This window comes from Ovis canadensis, chromosome 11 (genome assembly GCF_042477335.2).
Source record: "Ovis canadensis isolate MfBH-ARS-UI-01 breed Bighorn chromosome 11, ARS-UI_OviCan_v2, whole genome shotgun sequence".
In the NCBI taxonomy this organism is placed as follows: domain Eukaryota; kingdom Metazoa; phylum Chordata; class Mammalia; order Artiodactyla; family Bovidae; genus Ovis; species Ovis canadensis.
In genome coordinates this window covers 32,900,440-32,919,336 of record NC_091255.1, presented here as the reverse complement: position 1 = coordinate 32,919,336, position 18,897 = coordinate 32,900,440, and the positions used below count along the sequence as shown (strand labels likewise).

Here is an 18,897-nt window from a genome sequence, read left to right as displayed (position 1 = left end):
TGTGCTCTTTTTTTATCTTTTGTATTTTCACGGACATCCCATGTTTTAGAGGAAAATGTAAAGACATGACCAAGAGGCAGACACAAGGAACAGTGAGCAACGTATTACCTTCCTTCCTGTCTTTGCAGAGAAATTCAGATTAAAGTAAGGAAACTTCTTAAATGCGCTAACATTAAAGGACCAGGAGGGCACTGATAAAACTGGTACTTAGCATTTAAAATCAGGTTTTTAGCTTCTGCTCTAGTAAACTCCCTCAAAATGATACAGACATGCACTGCTGTATTTTATTTTTTTATAAAAGTGAGCATCTCAAACAATCTTCCTGCCCAGCAACAGAGGAACGGTTAAGTAAATCAGATCACTGATTTACTCACCAGTAGGACTCACTCTGCTTCCCTTTTACTCGGTGTCAGCACCGACCCCTCCCCACTGAGAGTTCAGAGGTGGTCCCTGGGAGACACGGGCAAAGCTATCGCCTTAGCCACTTCTTAGCTTCATGTGAAAGCATCTGGTACAGAACCCAAATGGGATACAGGAGGCCTGGGCCTCCGCTGTTGGTCACAGGCCACCTATTATCTGTGAAAAGGGACTTGGCTTCAAGCTTTCAGATCCCCTTCTGATCAAAAACTGATTCTTTTTCTAAAACTTCCAATCTGATCACATCACTTCTAACTAAAACTTTCAAAGGCTCCCCCTTATATGTTAGTATAAAGGTCAAACTGTAATTGAGCAAAAGCCTATGTGGCCTTCCCAGGATAGACTGTTCTCTACCTGCCTCCTGTCAGTAGAAACTTCTGCCTCTGAGCCTTCCCTGAGTTACAAAGAATTAATTTAATCAGAGAAGTGATAAAATGCAGAAAGAAATGAAGCCAGTCAAGGAAGACAATAACAATAGTTAGGCCAATAATAACTAAGACCCTTCCCAGGGGCTATAGATAGTATTTTGAGCCTTGTTTTTTGAGCTGTTAAGCAGATACGGAAACCCTCACCAGGGGGAAGTTAACTGCATCCTGCCCATAAGCACATAGACCCCAGATGGGTTAGAACCACTTGGTTGATGGTGTTGACTCCCAGTCACTTCAAGAGCAACCAATCAGAAGAATGTCCTCAAGTTAATAACACACCCTGAAACCCTCTCCATCCGATTTCAAAAAAAACTCTCCCTGAAAGCTGGTGGGCAGTTCTGGGCCTTTTGAGCACTAGCTGCCTGGTCTCCTTGCTTCTTGCCTGTGATAAACAGTGTCAGCAGATTAGCTGTATCGTGCACCCATGGGTGGGCAGACCCAAGTTTGGTTTGAAAGCAGAACTCCCCACTGTGGCCTACCTCATAGCCTCTTAACTGCAGACCCAGGACAAAGACCGTCCTTCCCAATCACCCTCACACATGCACTTTCTTGCATGTAACCCCCTTCTCCACAATTCTGAGTCTCAATTGTAACCTTATTTCTTCAAGGAAGCTACCCAATGCACCCCCCCGCCCCCCCCCACAATAATCTGGACTAGGTTTGGGGCTCCTCTGTACTCTCTTCATAGTTCTTATCATAATCTATTTGTGACATCAGGTAGCAGTCCTGGTTGAGTACAGTGATAAGAGTATCTCCACCTATTGGGGACCGGTGGCGATTCCCCCACAGGGAGGCAACAGGCACTGTGATAAAGAATCTGCCTGCCAATGCAGGAGTCGCAGGAGACCTGGGTTCGATCCCTGCATTGGGAAGATCTCCTGGAGAAGGAAACGGCAACCTGCTTCACGATTCTTGCCTGGAAAATTCCATGAATAGAGGAGCCTGGCGGACTACAGCCCATGGGGTTCCAAAGACTGGTACATGACTGAGGAACTCAGCACCCAGTAACTGAGTTACAAGTGTAAAATAACAAGTGTAGAAAAGTAACAAGTGTAGACGGTACAAGGTACAATGCCTGGCATATTTGTTGTTGCTAAGTCGATTCTTCTGCGACCCCATGGACTGTAGCTCGACCGGCTCCTCTGTCCCTGTAGGCAACACTTTAACTGTTACTAGTTCTCAGGATGTTAACGGTAAGCTCTCTCCTTGTTTAGGTCTTCGGGTCCTCTCTCTGGATGGCCCTATGCGTAAATGTAAGGAATCAAGACAGAAAGCTAAGGCCCCAATCCCAGGTCTCCCAGAGTCAGTACCAGGGATTCTGCACCCCCTGACAGCCAGGGGCTATACACTAAGGGAGGGGAAAAACACTCCACAAAGGGTCTCACGCTTCATTTAATCTGAAGAACTGTACAGGCTCTTCGTCTTCAGATATAAATTATTTATAACTTTACAGAACAAGCAGCGATTCCAACAATTTAAAAACTAGGTAAATCTACCCGGTGTTAATTTCTGGCAACAGTCCTCCCGATCTGGTTTTTTAAAAAAAGTCATCCCTGCCCCCGTTTCAGTAGACGTGCACCATGCCGTAGAGGAATGTCCAGAACAGGACGTAGGTGAAGAGGCCTCCGATGAGACCCCCTGTAAAGAGAGGTCTTCGCGACTTAAAATATTTGTTCCACCTCCTTCCCGCCTTGAGAATTAAAAGCAGGGAGAGCAAGATGGATGCGAGCAGGTAGAAGATGAAGCCGTAGAGGCCAGTGAGGCCGAGGATGCCGGCCGTGGCCCCCGACAAAGCCGACACCGAGGTCCGGCAGTAATCCAGGACGGCGGCGTTGCCCCGCACAGCGGCCTCGCTGATGAACGGCGGCCCTTCCCGCTTGGCCACCACAGCGGCCATCGCACCCTCCCGGGCTCAGTCTGATTTCTCGTGGAGCAACGCGGGGCTGCGGAGAGAACCAAGTTACAAGTGGCGCCCGGAGCATGGCGAGTTTGGGTTCACGCCGCCCCTCCCCCTGGGGCCGCCGAGACCCCGCACCCCTCGGTCTCGGACCTTCGAAAGATGCTGAGAAGGCTGAGAGCTCGGGGTGCTGGCGGTACATCTGCATTTCCCCCCCCAGACTCGCTAAGTTACCTGGAACCCAGCCGCGGATGCGGTCACTCGACGTTCCCTCAGAAAGCCTCGGGTACGGATCCCCGCGACGCCATCTTGCGCTGGAGGATGCTGGGACGGCCCAGGCTGCGCAGGCGCCTGGACCCGGTGCCAGCCTTGCGACGCATGCGCAGTGGTAGCCCCGCGTACGCTCCACCCGCTCCCTGATTTTCTGCGCACACGCCACGACTTCCGAAAGCCGAACAGCGCTCCGGTCGGTGATTGGCCGGAGACTTCTTAACTATTCATAAGGGGGCGGGCCTGGTTGGGCCGCCTTTGTTAACCAAGAGAGGGCGCGGCCGCGGGGCTTTTCGCTGAGGGCTTCTCTAAACTACGCTTGGTTACCAAGTTTGGGGTCGAGATGTCCTACGTCCCGGGCCAGCCCGTCACCGCCGTGGTGGTGAGTGCGCTCGCGCGGGCTCCTCCTCCTCTTGGCTTGCCCCCACTTTGCAGATAGGTAAACTGACACCTCAAACAGGTTGACAGAGCGTCGAGCGGGGCTCTTGCAAACTTGCAGCCAGAGCTCCGATTCCCGCTCTGCCTGAGCTGGGCCGCGGTCTTCCCCAGCCATGCAACAGAAGTGCCTGGGACCCAGAAACCTGAAGAGCCAGGATCCAGGCCAGACCCCGCGTATTACTGCTGGCGCTTTGGACTTCTCTCAGCCAGCCGGGGGCAGGGAAGATTGAGGAGAAAGGCTCCGGCTGTGGGAGTCTGGGAAAGCGCCCCTTTCCTGGATCTGTGTCCCCAGCTGGGCAGCCGCGAGGGCCGGGCGCCGGCCCCGACGTCTATGAGTCGCAGCCTCTGGAATGAGGAAGTGCTTCCTCCGCTCTAGCCGGCGCCGCCGCCCAGAGGGAGGCTTGGTGGGGTGGAGGTGGCCGGGGCCAGGGTAGCAGCCAGACCCTCACCCTTCCTGTGCAGCCCTTCCTTCTCGGACCCACCGCCGCCCGGGCCAGAGTGAAGGTTCATACAACGGGCTCGATCCTGATCGAACTTTCCCTGGATTGCCAGCCCTAGGGGCAAAGTCCAGATCCCCTAGCTGGCACCTGGGGCCTGAGGAGACCTTTTGGGGTCCGCTGAGGCCCTCCTCTTCTCCCTTGGCTAGTCTCGGGTGCCAAGTACTATTAGAAAAGGTAAAGGCAGGCGGGGACATTAGAGCCAGATGTTAATGCCACAGCCGGATGGGACCTGCAGGCCCCATTCTGTGGCTGAGGTGGGGAAACTGAGACCTAGAGAGAAGTCTGCTGCTGCTGCTAAGTCTCTTCAGTCGTGTCCGACTCTGTGCTACCCCATAGACGGCAACCCACCAGGCTCCCCCGTCCCTGGGAGAGGTCTGGTCATGCTTAATTGTGCAAAGAAGCCCTCAGAAAGGAACCAGGTCGCTGAGAAGAAATGCCTTCTGGGCAGGGAGCGGGTTGGGTGGAAGTCCCAACCCTGGGGCCTGGGACTGGCTACAGTATTTCAGATGGCAGTGCTGGGGACTCCTGCAGTCAGGTGGTGTGACCAGGGAGCCACTGATAAAGCTGACATTTGAGGCTGAGCTTGGAGCACCAGCTCCAGGACCTGTTGACAGCAGTCCTCAGCTTCACCCTGGGTGCACCAGCCTCTTTTCCCAGCTCTCTAGCTGCCCTAAAGAGAAAGGGTCAAGTTTGCTCCTTAGCTGGGGCGGAGGTGGGGAATGGGCTTAGGTGGGAAAGCATAGAGGGGCAGTAACCTGCTTGACCTTGCCCAGCAAATCAGTGACGGGACCTTCTCTCCCAGGCTTAGAGCCTGTACTTTTTTCTGACCTTGGAGAGTGTCAAAGGTGTGCAAAGGTGTATGTCAGAGGAGGTGGAGGCGGGCCTGGAGGAGCGCACACTTTTGGGCACGAGGACGTAGGTCCACTGGGCCACAGGTATCATGCTTCCTACAACCCCTTTCTCACATGTCATGGCTGGTCCCTGGGCCTTCCTCAAAGCTTTAGGACCTTGGCCTTCCAATTCTTCTCATACTAGGAACATGTCTGAACACGGTGGGTGGGGTCTGGCCTCTCCCTCTTGTGTCTTGGATCCAGGATGGGGTGGAAGAAGCTCCTCCCTACCCCATGCCCTCTCCCGTGTAGTGAACATTTTGGCTTCTCCTCTGAACGCTGGCTTTGTAGGCTGGTCTGCTTTCTGGACCCCTGCCTGGAGCGCTCCTGGCTCTCCAGCTCAACATGTTCCTTCCCCTCTGGGGTCCCCATCTGGGAGGTGGTGTTCAGCCAGGCCAGGTGGCCGGCCCGGTGCTTCCCTTGATGCTTTTCTGCCACAAGTAGTCTGGAGTCTGTTTTTTCATTTTATTTTAAATTTGGCTGCGCCTGGTCTTTGTTGCAACATGTGGGCTCTTAGCTGTGACCTGTAGAATCTAGTTTCCTGACCGGGACCCCCTGCATTGTGAGTGAGGAGTTTTAATCACTGGGCTACCAGCAAAGTCCCTGGAATCTGTGGATCTCACTTTCTTAGTGGCTCATGTCCCTTGGCCTCCATATCCCACCTTGGTGAGACGTCTGTTCCCCTTCTGCCTGAGTGGTTGTTCTAGCATCAAATTTGACCACCATCTACCATCACCCAGCCCTCCCCAACTTAGAATCAAGATCAAGTGGCCAAACTCCTTGTCAGTCCAAGGCCTGGTGCTAATGGTACCTCCTTCCTGAAGCCCCTCTGGTCGAGATCCAGTCACCTTTTGCTTTGGTTTTTTTCTTCTTCCTGTTAAGACCCTCAACTTTGGAGGTGGGGCTGTCTGGTCTGTCTCCCAGCATCTGGTGACTGGAGGTGCCTGCTGAGGACTTTGAAAGAAGCTTGGCACAGATGGGAACCCCCAACCTCAGAGTATGGTGGGAGAGCTCTAGATCCCTTCTCCGCTTCCTACACTGCACAAGTCAGGGCCTGAGGCTTAGGGAGATGCCCCCTCCCTCCTGTCCTCCCAGGCTTCTTGATCTGCAGTTCCGGTCCTGTACTGTACACTCCGGTCTCGTGGACATGTATCCACAGTACCTTCAAGCCTCTGCTCCTGTTCCTTTGGCCAGGACAGCCCTTCCTCCTTTCTGTGCAAGTCCAGTCTCTGCTTTTCCTGAAGCATCTCCTGGCTTGCCCTGGACAGGGCTGGCTCAGCAATCTGAACTGGCTCAGCCAGGTGCCTGCATTTTTTTTCGGGGCCTGACCACTCCTGCCCTGTGTGGTCCCTCCCTTGGGACACAGGAGCCCATCCAGAGCAGCCACAGCAGCTTGGCTTAACATGTGTGAGGAAGGCTGGTGCCTGAGGCAGAGGAAGCTGGGAGAGGTTGGGACAGAGGGTTATGGAGGTGGACTGGTATGGCTGAGTTCTGTCTCAACCCCCCAGCCTCCCAGCCTCGTGACCAGCTAGATTCCTGGTGACCAGCTAGATTCCTGCAGGAGGCCCTGGGCCCTTCCCCCAGGACATGGCTACCCAGCCACCTGAGGCTGCTGCAGGGGTCACAGACCCCATTTGCTCTCTATACCTGCTCATCCCCAACTCGTTTTCATCTTTGCCAGCAAAGAGTTGAAATTCACAAGCTGCGTCAAGGTGAGAACTTAATTCTGGGCTTCAGCATTGGAGGCGGAATTGACCAGGATCCCTCCCAGAACCCTTTCTCAGAAGATAAGACAGACAAGGTGAGCTGGACTAGGATCTGGGGACCTCTCTGTGGGGCACAGAGGCCTGAGATAGTGGCTCTTTGCTTCCTGGGCCTTTGTGGAAGGAGCAGGCCTCATCTCTCTCAAATGGTCCTCTCTTAAGAAGGTCCAAGAAAAAAAAGGAAGGTCTAAGAGGTGATCTGGTGGGAGTAACTAGGGGTGGGGTGAGGGAGAGTAGGCCTCCCAGCCCTCCCAGCACTAGGAAGGCCTGCTCAGATGGAGCCCAGGTGGCCAGCAGGGGTTGGAGCATCCGTGGGGCTGCCCTACTTTCCCCTTGGCTGTCTTAGCGTGGCCAGGGTGTGGGATAGATGGCTAGGAGTATGCTCTGCTGGGCTTTGCTCTATGGCTAGGAGGCCAGTCCAGTGATCCCCCAGGGACTGATGTGGGCTGCCTCTTCCCAGGGCATTTACGTCACACGGGTATCCGAAGGAGGCCCTGCGGAAATTGCTGGGCTGCAGATCGGGGACAAGATCATGCAGGTAACCAGTGTCCCGAAAGAGGAAAACAGGGCTTGTGCTGGAGGGTGTAAAGCCCTTGGGGGTGGTGGGGCTGCCCCTGCCTACCTCCCTGGGCACCTGGGAGACACACCGAAGTAGTTTAGGAGCCTGTGCTGGATCCCTCGTGTGTGTGTGTGTGTGTGTGTGTGTGCGCATGTGTCCAGCCCAGGGACAGCAGCTTGGGTGACCCAAGCCCCCGAGAGCAGTCCTATTTTCAGATCCCGGAAGGCAGCGACCTGAAGTGGGCTGTGTTCTCTCCCTGGGCCAGGTCAACGGCTGGGACATGACCATGGTCACACACGACCAGGCCCGGAAGCGGCTCACCAAGCGCTCGGAGGAGGTCGTGCGACTGCTGGTGACGCGGCAGTCGCTGCAGAAGGCGGTGCAGCAGTCCATGCTGTCCTAGCAGCTGCCAGGGTCCCTGACCTGCGCCTGCCCGCCCCGTGTACAGTGACACCACGTCCATGCTCTGTCTGCCTCTCATCCTGGCTTCTGCTCATTGCTGGGTCCCCAACTCAGAAGGGCAAGAGCGGATTCCTGGCCCGGCCTGATCCCCTCTCCCCCTACTGGCCCAAGGCTCTGGGACCATTTCTCCCCCTTGGATGCTGAGGACTGGCAACAGGGCCTGGAGCCGAGTCACAGTCAGCCTGCAGTGGCCAGTCTTGGCCCCCAGACCCTGCTGCCTGGCCACAGTAGTGCCCAGGTGATTGGGGCCCCCTTCCTGATAGTATCACACAGCTGAGCAGCACAGGGCTTGGCCCTGACCCCGGTTCTCAGCTCCACAGTGCCTGTGCCCCACGCTTTTCCCTGCATCCCCCCAAGGGGACTTGATTCACTGCCAGAGACACTACGAAGGTCTGCCTGGATGGAAGCCAGGCAGGCTCATAAGTCACCCCATTTCACCCCCACCCCCAAGGGGCGCTGGCCTCCCCCAGGGTTCGCCGGCTTACAGGATTTAGACGAGGGTAACATTTCAGGGCAGTTTTCAGGATTGCCATTTTTCTCTATGCCTGTGGGTTTAACTTTTCTATTTTTTTAATCACAGCTTTGATACAAAGTGTTTTTTATCTCACTCTTTGGAGGTGCCAGTTCAACTTTGGAATTTAAGCTTACTAATTCACACGTGGGAGCTACTCTTAGTGAGGGCACTGGCCTGACTTTGGTTACTGTGGAAATGGGGCAGTGGGAAGCTGCCCTACGTCCTGTGCCCAATAAACAGTGCTGGAATTCATTCATCAGGGGTCTTTGCTGAGACAGGGGGGAGGGATATTTGGGGGTGAACTGTCAGAGGGCTTTGGCCATGGATGGAGCTCATCTATTCCTAAACCCACTGATGCTGTACTGGGCCAGGGCTGCTCTGTGGGAATGCCTGAAAGTCCCTTCACTGGAACTGGGCCAGGGAGACCCCCACTACCCTTGTGTAACCTAGCCTCAGCTCCCATCGGGAAGGGGCCTCATGGACACCAAAGGCAGACCCGCACCCCCTGAGACATAAGAGAACTTGGTTTATCCATGCCAGGGACGCAGGCTGTGGTTTGATGGTATGGGAGTGAGCTGGGGGGCACTGTGCCCTCTGCCTGGCCCAGGACTGGTTGCAATACTGACTCTGGGAATTGCCGCCACTCATGGACCCACCTAGCCCAGGCAGGTCAGATTTTTGCAATCTCCCATCTTTAAAGTGTGTTACCCAACCACACACTGGGTGGCCCAAATAAATCAGGCATGTGGGCTTGGTCAGGCTGCACTTTCTGCTTTAGAGAAACAAGTCCCTAAATTCTTTTATACTTAGTACGGCTGGCTAGAGGAGGAATCTGGAAGATTTACCACTCCCTCCCCTGCCCCTTCTCCCACATACCCTTAAAGAACCCATCCAGCCCTTGCTTACGGCCACACAGCCGGACTGCCACGCCTTTGGTCATGCAGACAGTCCCTGTGGGACCAGCCTGGCCCTGAGCATCCAACAGTGCCACCCAGCAGGGCTCCCCTGGTGATACACCAGGTTGGCACACAGCCATTTTGGGACTGGTGAACTTCGAAATCCACGCACTTCCTTACGATGGAATGACTGAGGCTGTCTCCCTAAGCCCTAAGGACTTGGTTCTGAAGCCAACACACCTGCCTCCTGCATCTGGCAAATGCTCAGTGTGCAGAGAGGAAATGAATCAGGTTTAATTGAGGACAGAAGCCCCTCATTCATCTCATGGATTGACAAGCTCGAGGTATGGACAAGGCACATCTACCTCCCCTCCTGCCAGAGGCAGGACGACTGCTTGGGGTGGGAAGGAAGGGGCTCTGGGGTCAGGCTGGGCCCACAAGGAGTGTGTGAGGTGGTCTCAAGTCCTTTGAGGCTCTGGAACAGCCGCAAGTTGGTGAGTCTCAGGTCGGAGTCTGGGAAAGTGAGGGAAGGAGCTGCTCTCACCACTGGGCAGGTCTAACATGCATGGAGTCGGACACGACTGAAGTGACTTAGCGGCAAGGCACAGACTGGTGTGTGTGTATGTGTGTACGTGTGTGTCCTGTCCTCCAAACTCAGGGCAAGGAACACGTGTGGGGCCTGAATATGGGAAAGTGGAGGTAGGCAGAGGCAGAGGAAAGTAAGCCACTCACTTCCGAAGCATCCCTCTGAAAAATCCCAAATGGCTCGTTAGTGTGATGACGATCCGGAGAGAGCTGGATGTGAGCTCGGTTCCGAACCAATCTGTTGGGCACCTCAAGGTTTGGAAATACTGGTTCTTTACGAGAGCCTGGCTGGGGCCACCTGGATGTAGGATGAGTGTCCGCACAGTGAGTGCTCAGGGAACACAGCCTTCAGAGGCGGCGCCCCAAGGCCTAACTCTGAAGTCCTGGCCCCTCTGCCACCAACACCAGCACGTGCGGGTCTATCGGGCACAGCACCTGGCTGCTTGGTCTCTGAACACAGCAGTGGCAGCAAGGCTCCCTTGACTCTCCCAGCTGCCAGGTCAGTCCTTCAAGCCGCTCCCAGAAACACTGGTTGCTTGGGTGGTGGGGCAAGGCCTTCAGCTCCAAGCTCAGTGCTCAGTCCTGCCTGGGACAGCTGCCAGAAGCCCTGTGTGCTGCCTGAAGCCTTAAAGAAAACAGATGTAGCATCAAGATGCAGGAGGGCCAGGCGCCCGACCGGAAAGGCCCGGGGCCACAGGCCTCTGGGGAGACCAGGAGGGACCGCCAGCTGTTAATCTCTGCACACAGTCAGGGTTCCCTATCCCAGAGGGAGGGTCCTCCCTGGCCTGGGAGAGTCCAGGATGAAGGCAGGCTGGCTCAAGTTTAAGGCGTCTGGCCCTGAGGAAGAGAGTGCTTCTCCGCACGGAGCCAGCCCAGCTCTCCAGACCGCTTCTCCAGCCTTCCTGATGGAAACTTCCCCACCAGGGCCCGGGCCTGGGCTCTTTCCACTGGTTCCCGGGGAGCTAGTTCAGCTGGTCATACCCTGGTTTCTTTCTGTACAAGCAAAAGTGCTGGATGAAGAAGACAACATCGAAGATGATGGAGAAGATGCCGAGGCCAAACTTGGTCGGGTCTCCGAAGATCAGTGTCCACTGGTCTGTAAACAGCCAGAGGGGACGGGATGGGTTGTGGTTTTAGGTTGGCTGCTTCTCAAACAGCTGGAGCAAGTGGGGCTTCAGGGAGTTGGTGGAGTGGGGGTTCCCTCCTTTGCCCAGGAAACCACAAATCCTCTAGCTGTCAAATCCCCTGGTGGTCAGTCCAGTGATTAAGAATCCACCTTCCAATGCAGGGAATGCAGGTTCAATCCCTGGTTAGGGAACTAAGATCACACACCATGCTGTGTGCTCAATTGTGTCTGTCTTGCGACACCATGGACTGTAGCCCACCAGGCTTCTCTGTCCATGGGATTTCCTCCTCCAGGGGATCGTCCCCACCCAGGGATCCAACCCAGATCTCCTACAGTGCGGGCTGATATTTTACCATTGCACCACCTGTGAAGGACGCAGCCAAGTAAATTGAGAAATGCCCCCTAGGGGAGCCTCACCCAGGGCCCTGGACTGGCTAGGATTCCAGAGTGGGGGAGGGGTGGTTCCCAGGAAGCCCTGCTCCCACCGCCCTGCGCCTCCAGCCGTCCAGGCGGGCAGCAGCCTGCTGGTTGACTCACCATTGTTGTAGGACTGCAGGAACATCTGGAGGAGGCTGAAGCTGCCCCCAGTGAAGTCCAGAAGCACGTTGCCAATGCTCCAGCCCTCGGTGCTTTTGTAGCGAAAGTTCATGTAGGCCTGGGCCAGACAGACAGAGGGCGGTAAGGGGGCTGAGCGGCGGCCTCCTGCACCTTGTGACTATGTCCAAACAAGAGCGGCTCTCATGCCTCCTACTCCTCTGGACCTCAGCCCTCAAAACACAATGACCAGCAGGCACAGTCTGGGCGGGTCCTGGGGTCTCCTCTGTGAGCCAAGCGAATAGAGCTCTCCTCCCTGCCCCCCGCCCCAAACTCCCCACTCCAGCCAGGGCGATGGGAGGAAGAAGAAGGGTGTGTGGATGCCGTCTCTGTCTTCTTCATCCTTCCGTATATCCTGGCTTTCAGGCAACTCTGATTTGTTTCTTCTCACCTTCAAATGGAGATTCTCCCCAAACTCAGCCTGGACTTCATGTTGGGCTTATGAACACAGCCTGGGAGGTCCGATGATCTACTTTGGAATCCCAGCTTCACCATGGGAGCTGTGTTACCTTGGGAGAGTGACTTGAGTTCTTCTAGCCTCAGTTTTCCCACCTATAGAGTGGACTTAACTCCTTCCCCAGCCCTGCTGAGGCTCTAGGGCCTCCACCTTGGGCTTCCCAGGTCCAGTCCACTTGGACATCATTCCTCTTCCAGGTATCAGGGCCCCACACCCTTCCTCCAACACCAGCCCCCTCTGGGCTTCTCTGTGCGACCGCTCTTTTCACCACCCGAGGGACGGCCTGGCCTCTGTAGTGGTCTTCTCCCAGTCAGCCGCCTGTCAGGTCCCCTTCTTGGCCCTCTCCCATTATGTTGCATGCTTGCTGCCACCTCTCCAGTCCTGGATGGTCCTAGACATCTCCAACTGAGGCTCCTGCCTCCCAGGTTTCCCAGGCCCAAGGCTTCCCACACTCAGGACTGAGGCCCTACTTACCCCAGGCCCTTCCCCTACTCTGAAGCCTCCTTCCCAAGCCCCCTGGGCCCCGATCCCACCTTCCTAGCTTCACATTGCTGCACCAGCAAGGCCTCCCCTGACAGCGCCTTTGTGCAGAATGCACTGGCCTGGAGTGGCCCCTCCTGCCTGGTCCATGGGACGGAGTCCTGCTGATCCTTAAGGGTATGGCTCTGTTCCCATGCCTTCCAGGGGACTGGCCCTGACTCTGGCCAAAACGTTCTCCTTCCTGAGTCCCCGGAACAAAAGGTTCCCTGTGCTGGGGAAGCAAGTGAAAGGAGGTCCCAGATTCATGAGTAGAGCCTGTGGTTGTCAGTTCTTTCATACGTGAACTGGTCCTAGGCCATTCTGGCTGTGGCAGGAGCTGTGTATGACTCTCAGTCCCTGAGTCTGAGTAGGCCTGTCTTGAGCACTCGAGGGAGGGTGTGAGGGCCCACAAGGAGGACCCTGGGTGCTGGTGGGCTGCCTCCTCCCAGCTCATCTCCCCAGTATCCTGCTGTGGCTTGTCAGGGACATCAGTTGGTGGTTATGGGCAGCGGTAGTAGGGTGGCGGGCAAGACTGAAGTCATTGGAAAGGTCGCAAAGGAGAGAGACGAGTGACCTACATGACCCCTGACTCTCAGAAGTGAGCGTGCATCAGAGAAGTGCCAGCAACTTCCCCATGGGATTCCTGGGCCCAGGGAGGAGCAGGCAGAGGTCACGGCTGGCTTGGTGTGATGTCCCACTCCTGCTGGGCTCGCTGGCCTTCTCCTAGGAGCTTTCCAACCCACATCTCCTTGCCCCAGTCAGAAACTGCCCCCAAGAAACCCATGTCCCTCTCATGCTAACAGCCACGGGAAAAGGCGGGCAGACCTCGGAGGTACCTGTGGAAAATACTTGACCAGCGTCACTGCCAGCTTGATGTAGGAGAAACAGAAGAGAAACTGCAGCCATGTTGTTGCCCCGACCGCAGCCATGATCAGGGCGATGAGCGTGAAGAGCCAGGAGAGCACCAGGAAGCTGATGGCCGGCCAGGACACATGCTGGTTGCCTCGCTGGGGATCAGAAGGGGAGGGGGAAGGCAGGGACATGGGTGGGGTGGGGGTGGGGTGTGGAGAGCCCAGTACCACCCACACCTTGTCACTATCAGAGCTTCTGGTTCCATCCTTCTTGGACTTAGCAGAGCCCTTTTGCTTCTTGTTCCCACGCTACAGAACTGGGTCCCTCTCAGAATCCACCAGCAGTGAAGGATGTGAGGACCTGGCCCCTATCACGCTGGAGGCCTGGCACCTCACTGCAGCCCGGGCTCCTTCAGCCACCCGAGGGAGCCTGCTCAACTCTGGAATCTCTCCCCACCCGTGTACCATTCCCCAAAGCAGGCCTCCCTCATATAACCTTCTCAGCAAAGGGTAAGAAAATCCAGAAGGCTCGTGAAGGTCGGGGCTGAGCAACCCTGGCTGACCTTGCAGGTGGGAAGAGAATTCCCGGGGGGAAGTGGTGCACCCACAGGGGAAGTGAAAGAGAACAGCGGCATCAATGATGCCCTGAAACGTGCTGACTAACGCCGTCCCTCCCTGCTGAGACAGTGGATGGTGGTCCTCCAGCGACACAGCTGTGCCCAGGCCCCCAGCTCGGCCCTCCAGGCCCCACCCCTGCTCCCTACGTGGCCATCCTGACCACACGCACCTGCGCATGGCTCCTCTAGCTGCTCCCCGGGCCTCACAGGTCTGTCCCCCTGCAGGGGTGGTCCACCCTGGCCCTCTTCCCCATCACCACAGAACATTATTCATCCCATGGACCACAATTCAGCGCCCTCCATCCCCCTCCTCCCTGCTGAGTCGTGGGGCCCACAAACTGCCTGTGTTCTCCCTGCCCGCTCAGCTCTCAGCCTGCTGGGTCGTCACTGCCTCCCTGTGTCCCTCACCGCAGACCTGGGGGCGCCCAAGGGTTTGGGCTCAAAGGGCCCAGCATGGGGTCGTCTGGTCTACGATCCAGGAAGCAGATGTGAGTGGACGGACACATTTCCCTTCCGGGGGGCTTCTGTGTCCTGTGTAAAAGGGCAGGTGGGGCCCGGGCAGCGCAGGCTTCAGCAGGTGCCAGGGTCGCGGCTCACCTCGTACAGGAGGCACTGCACTATGACAACCAGGGTGAGGGCCACCGCATGCAGGCTGAAGAAGACGTCGTTGCTGTCCACGGGGTTCACGCCGTTGGGGTATTTGAGGAGAAACTGCTCCTGTATGGGGGTGGGGAGAAGCTGGGGGGTGAGGGGCATGAGGGGCAGCCTGGCCGCTGGCCAGCTTGGTGGGGCTGCGGGGGCAGGCAGGGCTGTACCTTGATGGAAGGCACCCAGAAGAGGCCGATGTTGAACACGCTGTAGGCCATGAACCCCATCAGGTTGAGGGCCACAAAGTCGAAGCTCAGACCCACGACACTGGGGGAGAGGGATGGGGAGACAAAGCAGGGTTGGCGGGGAGCCTGGGGGACTGGAGGACACAGAGCTCTTCAAGGAGAGCACAGTCCTCAGTCCCTCCATGCCCACCCCATGCCATCTGACCCCCTCCTCCTCCTGGGGCTGTCTGGAGGCCTCCTGCAGAGACGAAGTGCCTCCCACCCTGGCTCCCAGCTCAGCAGCCCCTCAGAGGCCCACGCGCCTTGTTGGCCTTGTGCCTGATGCCTGGGTCTTTAAAATCAAGGTGGGCCAGCTTTCTTCTCCAACTTGACACGAACTCCTCCAGGGCCCGGGGACCAGGAGCACAGCAGCTGTGGGTGGACCCCCCACCCCTCACCCCCTGTCGGCCCCAGCTCCTTCTCCATCTCAACTGAGAAGCCCCATTTGGTTGCTTTCAGAGAGAGGGGCTGAACTGGGCAAAAGACCAAATGCCCAGCACTGCAACTGTTACAGGGGCTCTTAGAACTTTCATATCAGACCACTTTTAAGAAAGGGCAGGGGCTTCCTTGTACTATAGTGGATGAGGATCTGCCTGCCAATACAGGGGACATGGGTTTGATCCCAAGTCCAGGAAGATTCCACATGCCCAGGAGTGACTAAGCTCATGTGCCACAGCTGCTGAAGACCCAGCTCTAGAGCCTGTGCTCAGCAACTTGAGAAGCCCGAGCACCACGAGTAGCTCCCGCTCGCCGCAACTGGAGAGAAGCCCAGTGCAGCAACAAAGACCTAGGGCAGCCAAAATAAATAAAATAAAAGGCAGGGGTGGGGGAGAGTGGGTAGGAAGACGGAAGAGCAGAGGGATAAGTCGGAATGCAGGCTGCCTACAGCTTCGTTGGCATGCCCGTCCTATTGGCCCCAAGTGAACCTGCTTGTACAGCTCCGTGGGTTACCTTTTCCGCCTCCAGTTGGTGATCACCTGAGGGTAGAAGGAGACCGACCAGGCCACAAAGTAGATCCAGCCGATCACCTGGTTTATGATGCTGACGATGTTGCTGTGGATCACCAAGAAGCGAATCCTTGGGCTGGAGAGAATGTGGGGGCTGGGGTGAGCTGGGGCTGGGTGTCTGGAAGAAACCCCACGCGCTGGCACTGGCTCCCTCCTCAGGGCCCCCACCGGTGGAGGCCATCCTACCTGGTCTGGTTGGAGTGATTTCCATGCAGATAAGTGGTAACTTGTCCAACACTTTGAGATGTCACTCGAAAAGAGGAATTTGTTGTTCCGGGAGGCACTACAACCTGTTAGAAAACTGAATCAGGTCCAGAGCTCCATAGTTATTGGGACCTTTAGGGAGCATCCAGCTCCAAGCTATTCACTAGGGAATGGAGGGACAGGTCACATAAGCCCCTGCCTTCTAGGAGCTTCCTAACAGGAGGGAGAAATGTTGGGCCAATCAGCCAACCAGAATTCTCCCTACTCCAGTGTTAGACGTTATGAGCAGAAGGGCCCTCCCTCCCCTGGCTTATCTCTGAGGGAAGGTGGGAGGGCTCTCTTCCTCTCACTAGATATTGGATTTTGGACAAGTTATTTGAGCTCTGATCTCAGTTTGCTCATCTGTAAAAGGGGATGACACAAGAGCCTACCTTACAGGGTTGCTCTGAACGACACGATGTCCGTAAAGCTTACAGCACCGACACGGCAAGCGGTGAACTGTTTACCATCACTACTACCCTATGATGACTGTTATTAACTCGACTTCCTCTACTGTGGACGGCTTTTCCAGATCCACAGAGAGATGTTTGCCCCACGCCCAGCCTGGCTGCCAAGAGACAAACCAGAAGAGATGCAACACACCAGACACTGCAGGGAGAACACCTTTACTCTCATTTCTGTCCAATGTTCATCGAAAGCTCTGCTGTAACAAACTGGAGGCCTGCCTGTAATATCTCACCTCCGCATCATGCCTCCTGACGCTCTCGAATTCTGAGTGAGGCAGGGAGTGGGATGAGACCTTCACTGGATCACACTGTCCCCCTACTCCCATCTCTCTGTTCCCTGGATCATGCCCGGGCCCCACTTTCCACCCGTGTTGTGGGCTCCATGAAGATGTGGCTCACTGGGTTGCAGTGGCTTCTTCAGGGACGCTTGAACATGTATTTTGGCTCTTAACCCCTGAAACCAGGGGACTTTGGCAGGACAATTGAAATGGTGTAAGTGGCTGCTGCAAAGCCTGGGATCCAATTCGTGGCCAGTGTCTTGTGAGCTTCATTTTCACAATAAGAGCTCTTGGCTCTTATTTTCCTATCCTCATTAATTCTTACTTTTAGCAGGTTTTGCTGGCAACATTATCTGTTTCTAAGTGGCCACCGAGTCCCTTCTGGAACTAGGCATCTGCCCTGTATCTGATCATGTGTCAATACTGTTGGCTTGCTCAGGGGCTCAGAGCTGATTTGCAGCCCGTTTCTACAACCACTCAGGGCCTCCTGCTGAGCCTCAGGGCTACCACTTCATTCTGTGTTTATCTTCATTCCTGTGTTTATCTCTCATCTGTTTTTTTCCCCTCCCTACTGATTTAAAAAAAAAATTCAAGTTGACTGGTAATTGGCTCGAATCCTCCGTTAGGTGGAAGCAGTGTTTATTAAAATATAAATGTATAAAGGCTATAAATAGCTATTACTATTATGCCAGACAGCCTCTGGCACTGGTTTTTCCAGACACTCAACCAATGGAATCCCAGAAGGGAACTTTGCAAACTTTAATGTGAACCCAAATCATCTGGGGACTCTTACTCATATGCAGATTTTTAATCAGTAGGTCTGTGATGGGGTATTTCTAAAAGGTTTTAAGGGGGAGAGATAGATTAGGAGTCTGGGATTAACATATATATATAGTATTGTATTATATATAAAATATATACCCAACCAGGGCCTACTGTATAACACAGGGAACTATATTCAATATTTTGTAATAACCTATAAGGGAAAAGGATCTGAAAAAGTATATAAGGGAATATATATTTGTGTGTATATTTAACAATCACTTTGCTGTACATACACCTGAAACGAACACAACACTGTAAATCAACTATATTTCCATGAAAATAAAATTTAAAAAAAGTTTTAGAGCAGAGATAATGCTGCTGATCCATGGATGCTCTTTGAGGAGCAAGGTCTTAAAAAAATCATCTTAAGAATTTCTTCTACATTCTCAGAACCATTTCTGCCTCACATTTTTTACCATCATCTTCCTAATTCCATCTTGACAGCATAAAACATCCAGTGTCAAAGAGACTAACAAAGCCTCAAATCAGAGATTTCTAGAATAACAGGTCAGGGGCAGCCCCCCGTATAAAAACAAGCTGGCCTACTTCTATAAGCACTTAGTTAAAATGTGTTTTGTTATCTAGTCATTTTCTACCCATTCTGTTAAGATTCATTACTTACTTCATCAGGGAGCTGAAGGATAGTAACGTTTTTTGAACGAAATGTGATTTCAAAAGTGATCACCAAGGTTGCATTTAAAGGGCGCCTGTGGAAGACAAGAGTCTGGTTACTGCTGAGAAGCTGGACTCCTTGAGGTCTCAATCCGCCCTCTGGATTTTGTGGCGGGCCTGGCATATCTCAGGCAATTAGGGTGACATAGGGCTATGTGCTTAGCCCTGGGGGTTTGAGAGGTGGGGTCCCTTTGGCCAAGTGAGAACACAGCTGGTGGGAAATAGTCTGTGAATGCCACACAAGGTGTTCAGAGGCCGACAGGACCATGGCATTTGCTTTCCCAGGAGAGACTTCCGAGAAGGCCCAGGCAGCATCCCCAGAAAGCGATGAGACATGTCTGAGTGGGAGCAGCTTGTCGAGCTCAAGTCTGGGCTTAGAGGCCTGGAGTTAATCTGGAAGGGGGTGGGAGGCTGCTCAAGGATTCTGTGCTAAGGGGGATGATGTGTTGTGTTTACAAGGTGTCAGTGTGCAGAAGTGGCAGTATCTGGGGATGGGATGCAGGTCTGTTAGGACGCCTTGGTCCCAAAGCTCTGGTTTGAGATCAGACATCCTAGGAGAGGTGAGGAAAAGGGAGAAGGAAAGAGGGGGGGAAAAAACCCACTAGGGTTCCAGATCTTCATCTTGGGGCATCCTCACGGCTGGGCGGCACAAGCTGGGGAAAGCAGGGAAGGGTAAAAAGGAGGTGGGCTCTCTGGCACAATCTGGACTAGGTGGGCACCCTTGTGTGGGAACCAGCAGAGGGCAGCTGG

At 54.7% G+C, this 18,897-nt stretch overlaps 3 protein-coding genes across 3 annotated transcripts in view; 1 reads left to right on the top strand and 2 right to left on the bottom strand.

Annotated features, from left to right (window-relative positions):
• Window positions 1-2,219: 2,219 nt before the first annotated feature.
• On the bottom strand, window positions 2,220-4,097 carry EMC6 (ER membrane protein complex subunit 6). The gene is made up of 2 exons (XM_069603157.1): window positions 2,977-4,097; window positions 2,220-2,788 (listed from the first exon to the last, which is right to left on the bottom strand). The coding sequence occupies exon 2, from the start codon at window positions 2,740-2,742 to the stop codon at window positions 2,410-2,412; it is 333 nt and encodes a 110-aa protein (XP_069459258.1). The 5' UTR covers window positions 2,743-2,788; window positions 2,977-4,097; the 3' UTR covers window positions 2,220-2,409.
• TAX1BP3 (Tax1 binding protein 3) lies at window positions 3,116-8,390 on the top strand. Its single transcript, XM_069603156.1, has 4 exons — window positions 3,116-3,394; window positions 6,522-6,641; window positions 7,064-7,141; window positions 7,428-8,390. The coding sequence occupies exons 1-4, from the start codon at window positions 3,356-3,358 to the stop codon at window positions 7,563-7,565; spliced, it is 375 nt and encodes a 124-aa protein (XP_069459257.1). The 5' UTR covers window positions 3,116-3,355; the 3' UTR covers window positions 7,566-8,390.
• Window positions 8,173-18,897, bottom strand: part of CTNS (cystinosin, lysosomal cystine transporter) — a 19,754-nt gene continuing 9,029 nt past the window's right edge. Inside the window, exons 4-12 of the mRNA XM_069603155.1 lie at window positions 18,098-18,182; window positions 15,849-15,952; window positions 15,607-15,738; window positions 14,599-14,698; window positions 14,381-14,500; window positions 13,152-13,322; window positions 11,283-11,400; window positions 10,601-10,715; window positions 8,173-10,244 (exon numbers count right to left, since the gene is read on the bottom strand). Coding sequence (XP_069459256.1) covers window positions 10,196-10,244; window positions 10,601-10,715; window positions 11,283-11,400; window positions 13,152-13,322; window positions 14,381-14,500; window positions 14,599-14,698; window positions 15,607-15,738; window positions 15,849-15,952; window positions 18,098-18,182 — 994 coding nt within the window. The 3' untranslated portion in view covers window positions 8,173-10,195. The remainder of the gene's footprint in view (window positions 10,245-10,600; window positions 10,716-11,282; window positions 11,401-13,151; window positions 13,323-14,380; window positions 14,501-14,598; window positions 14,699-15,606; window positions 15,739-15,848; window positions 15,953-18,097; window positions 18,183-18,897) is intronic.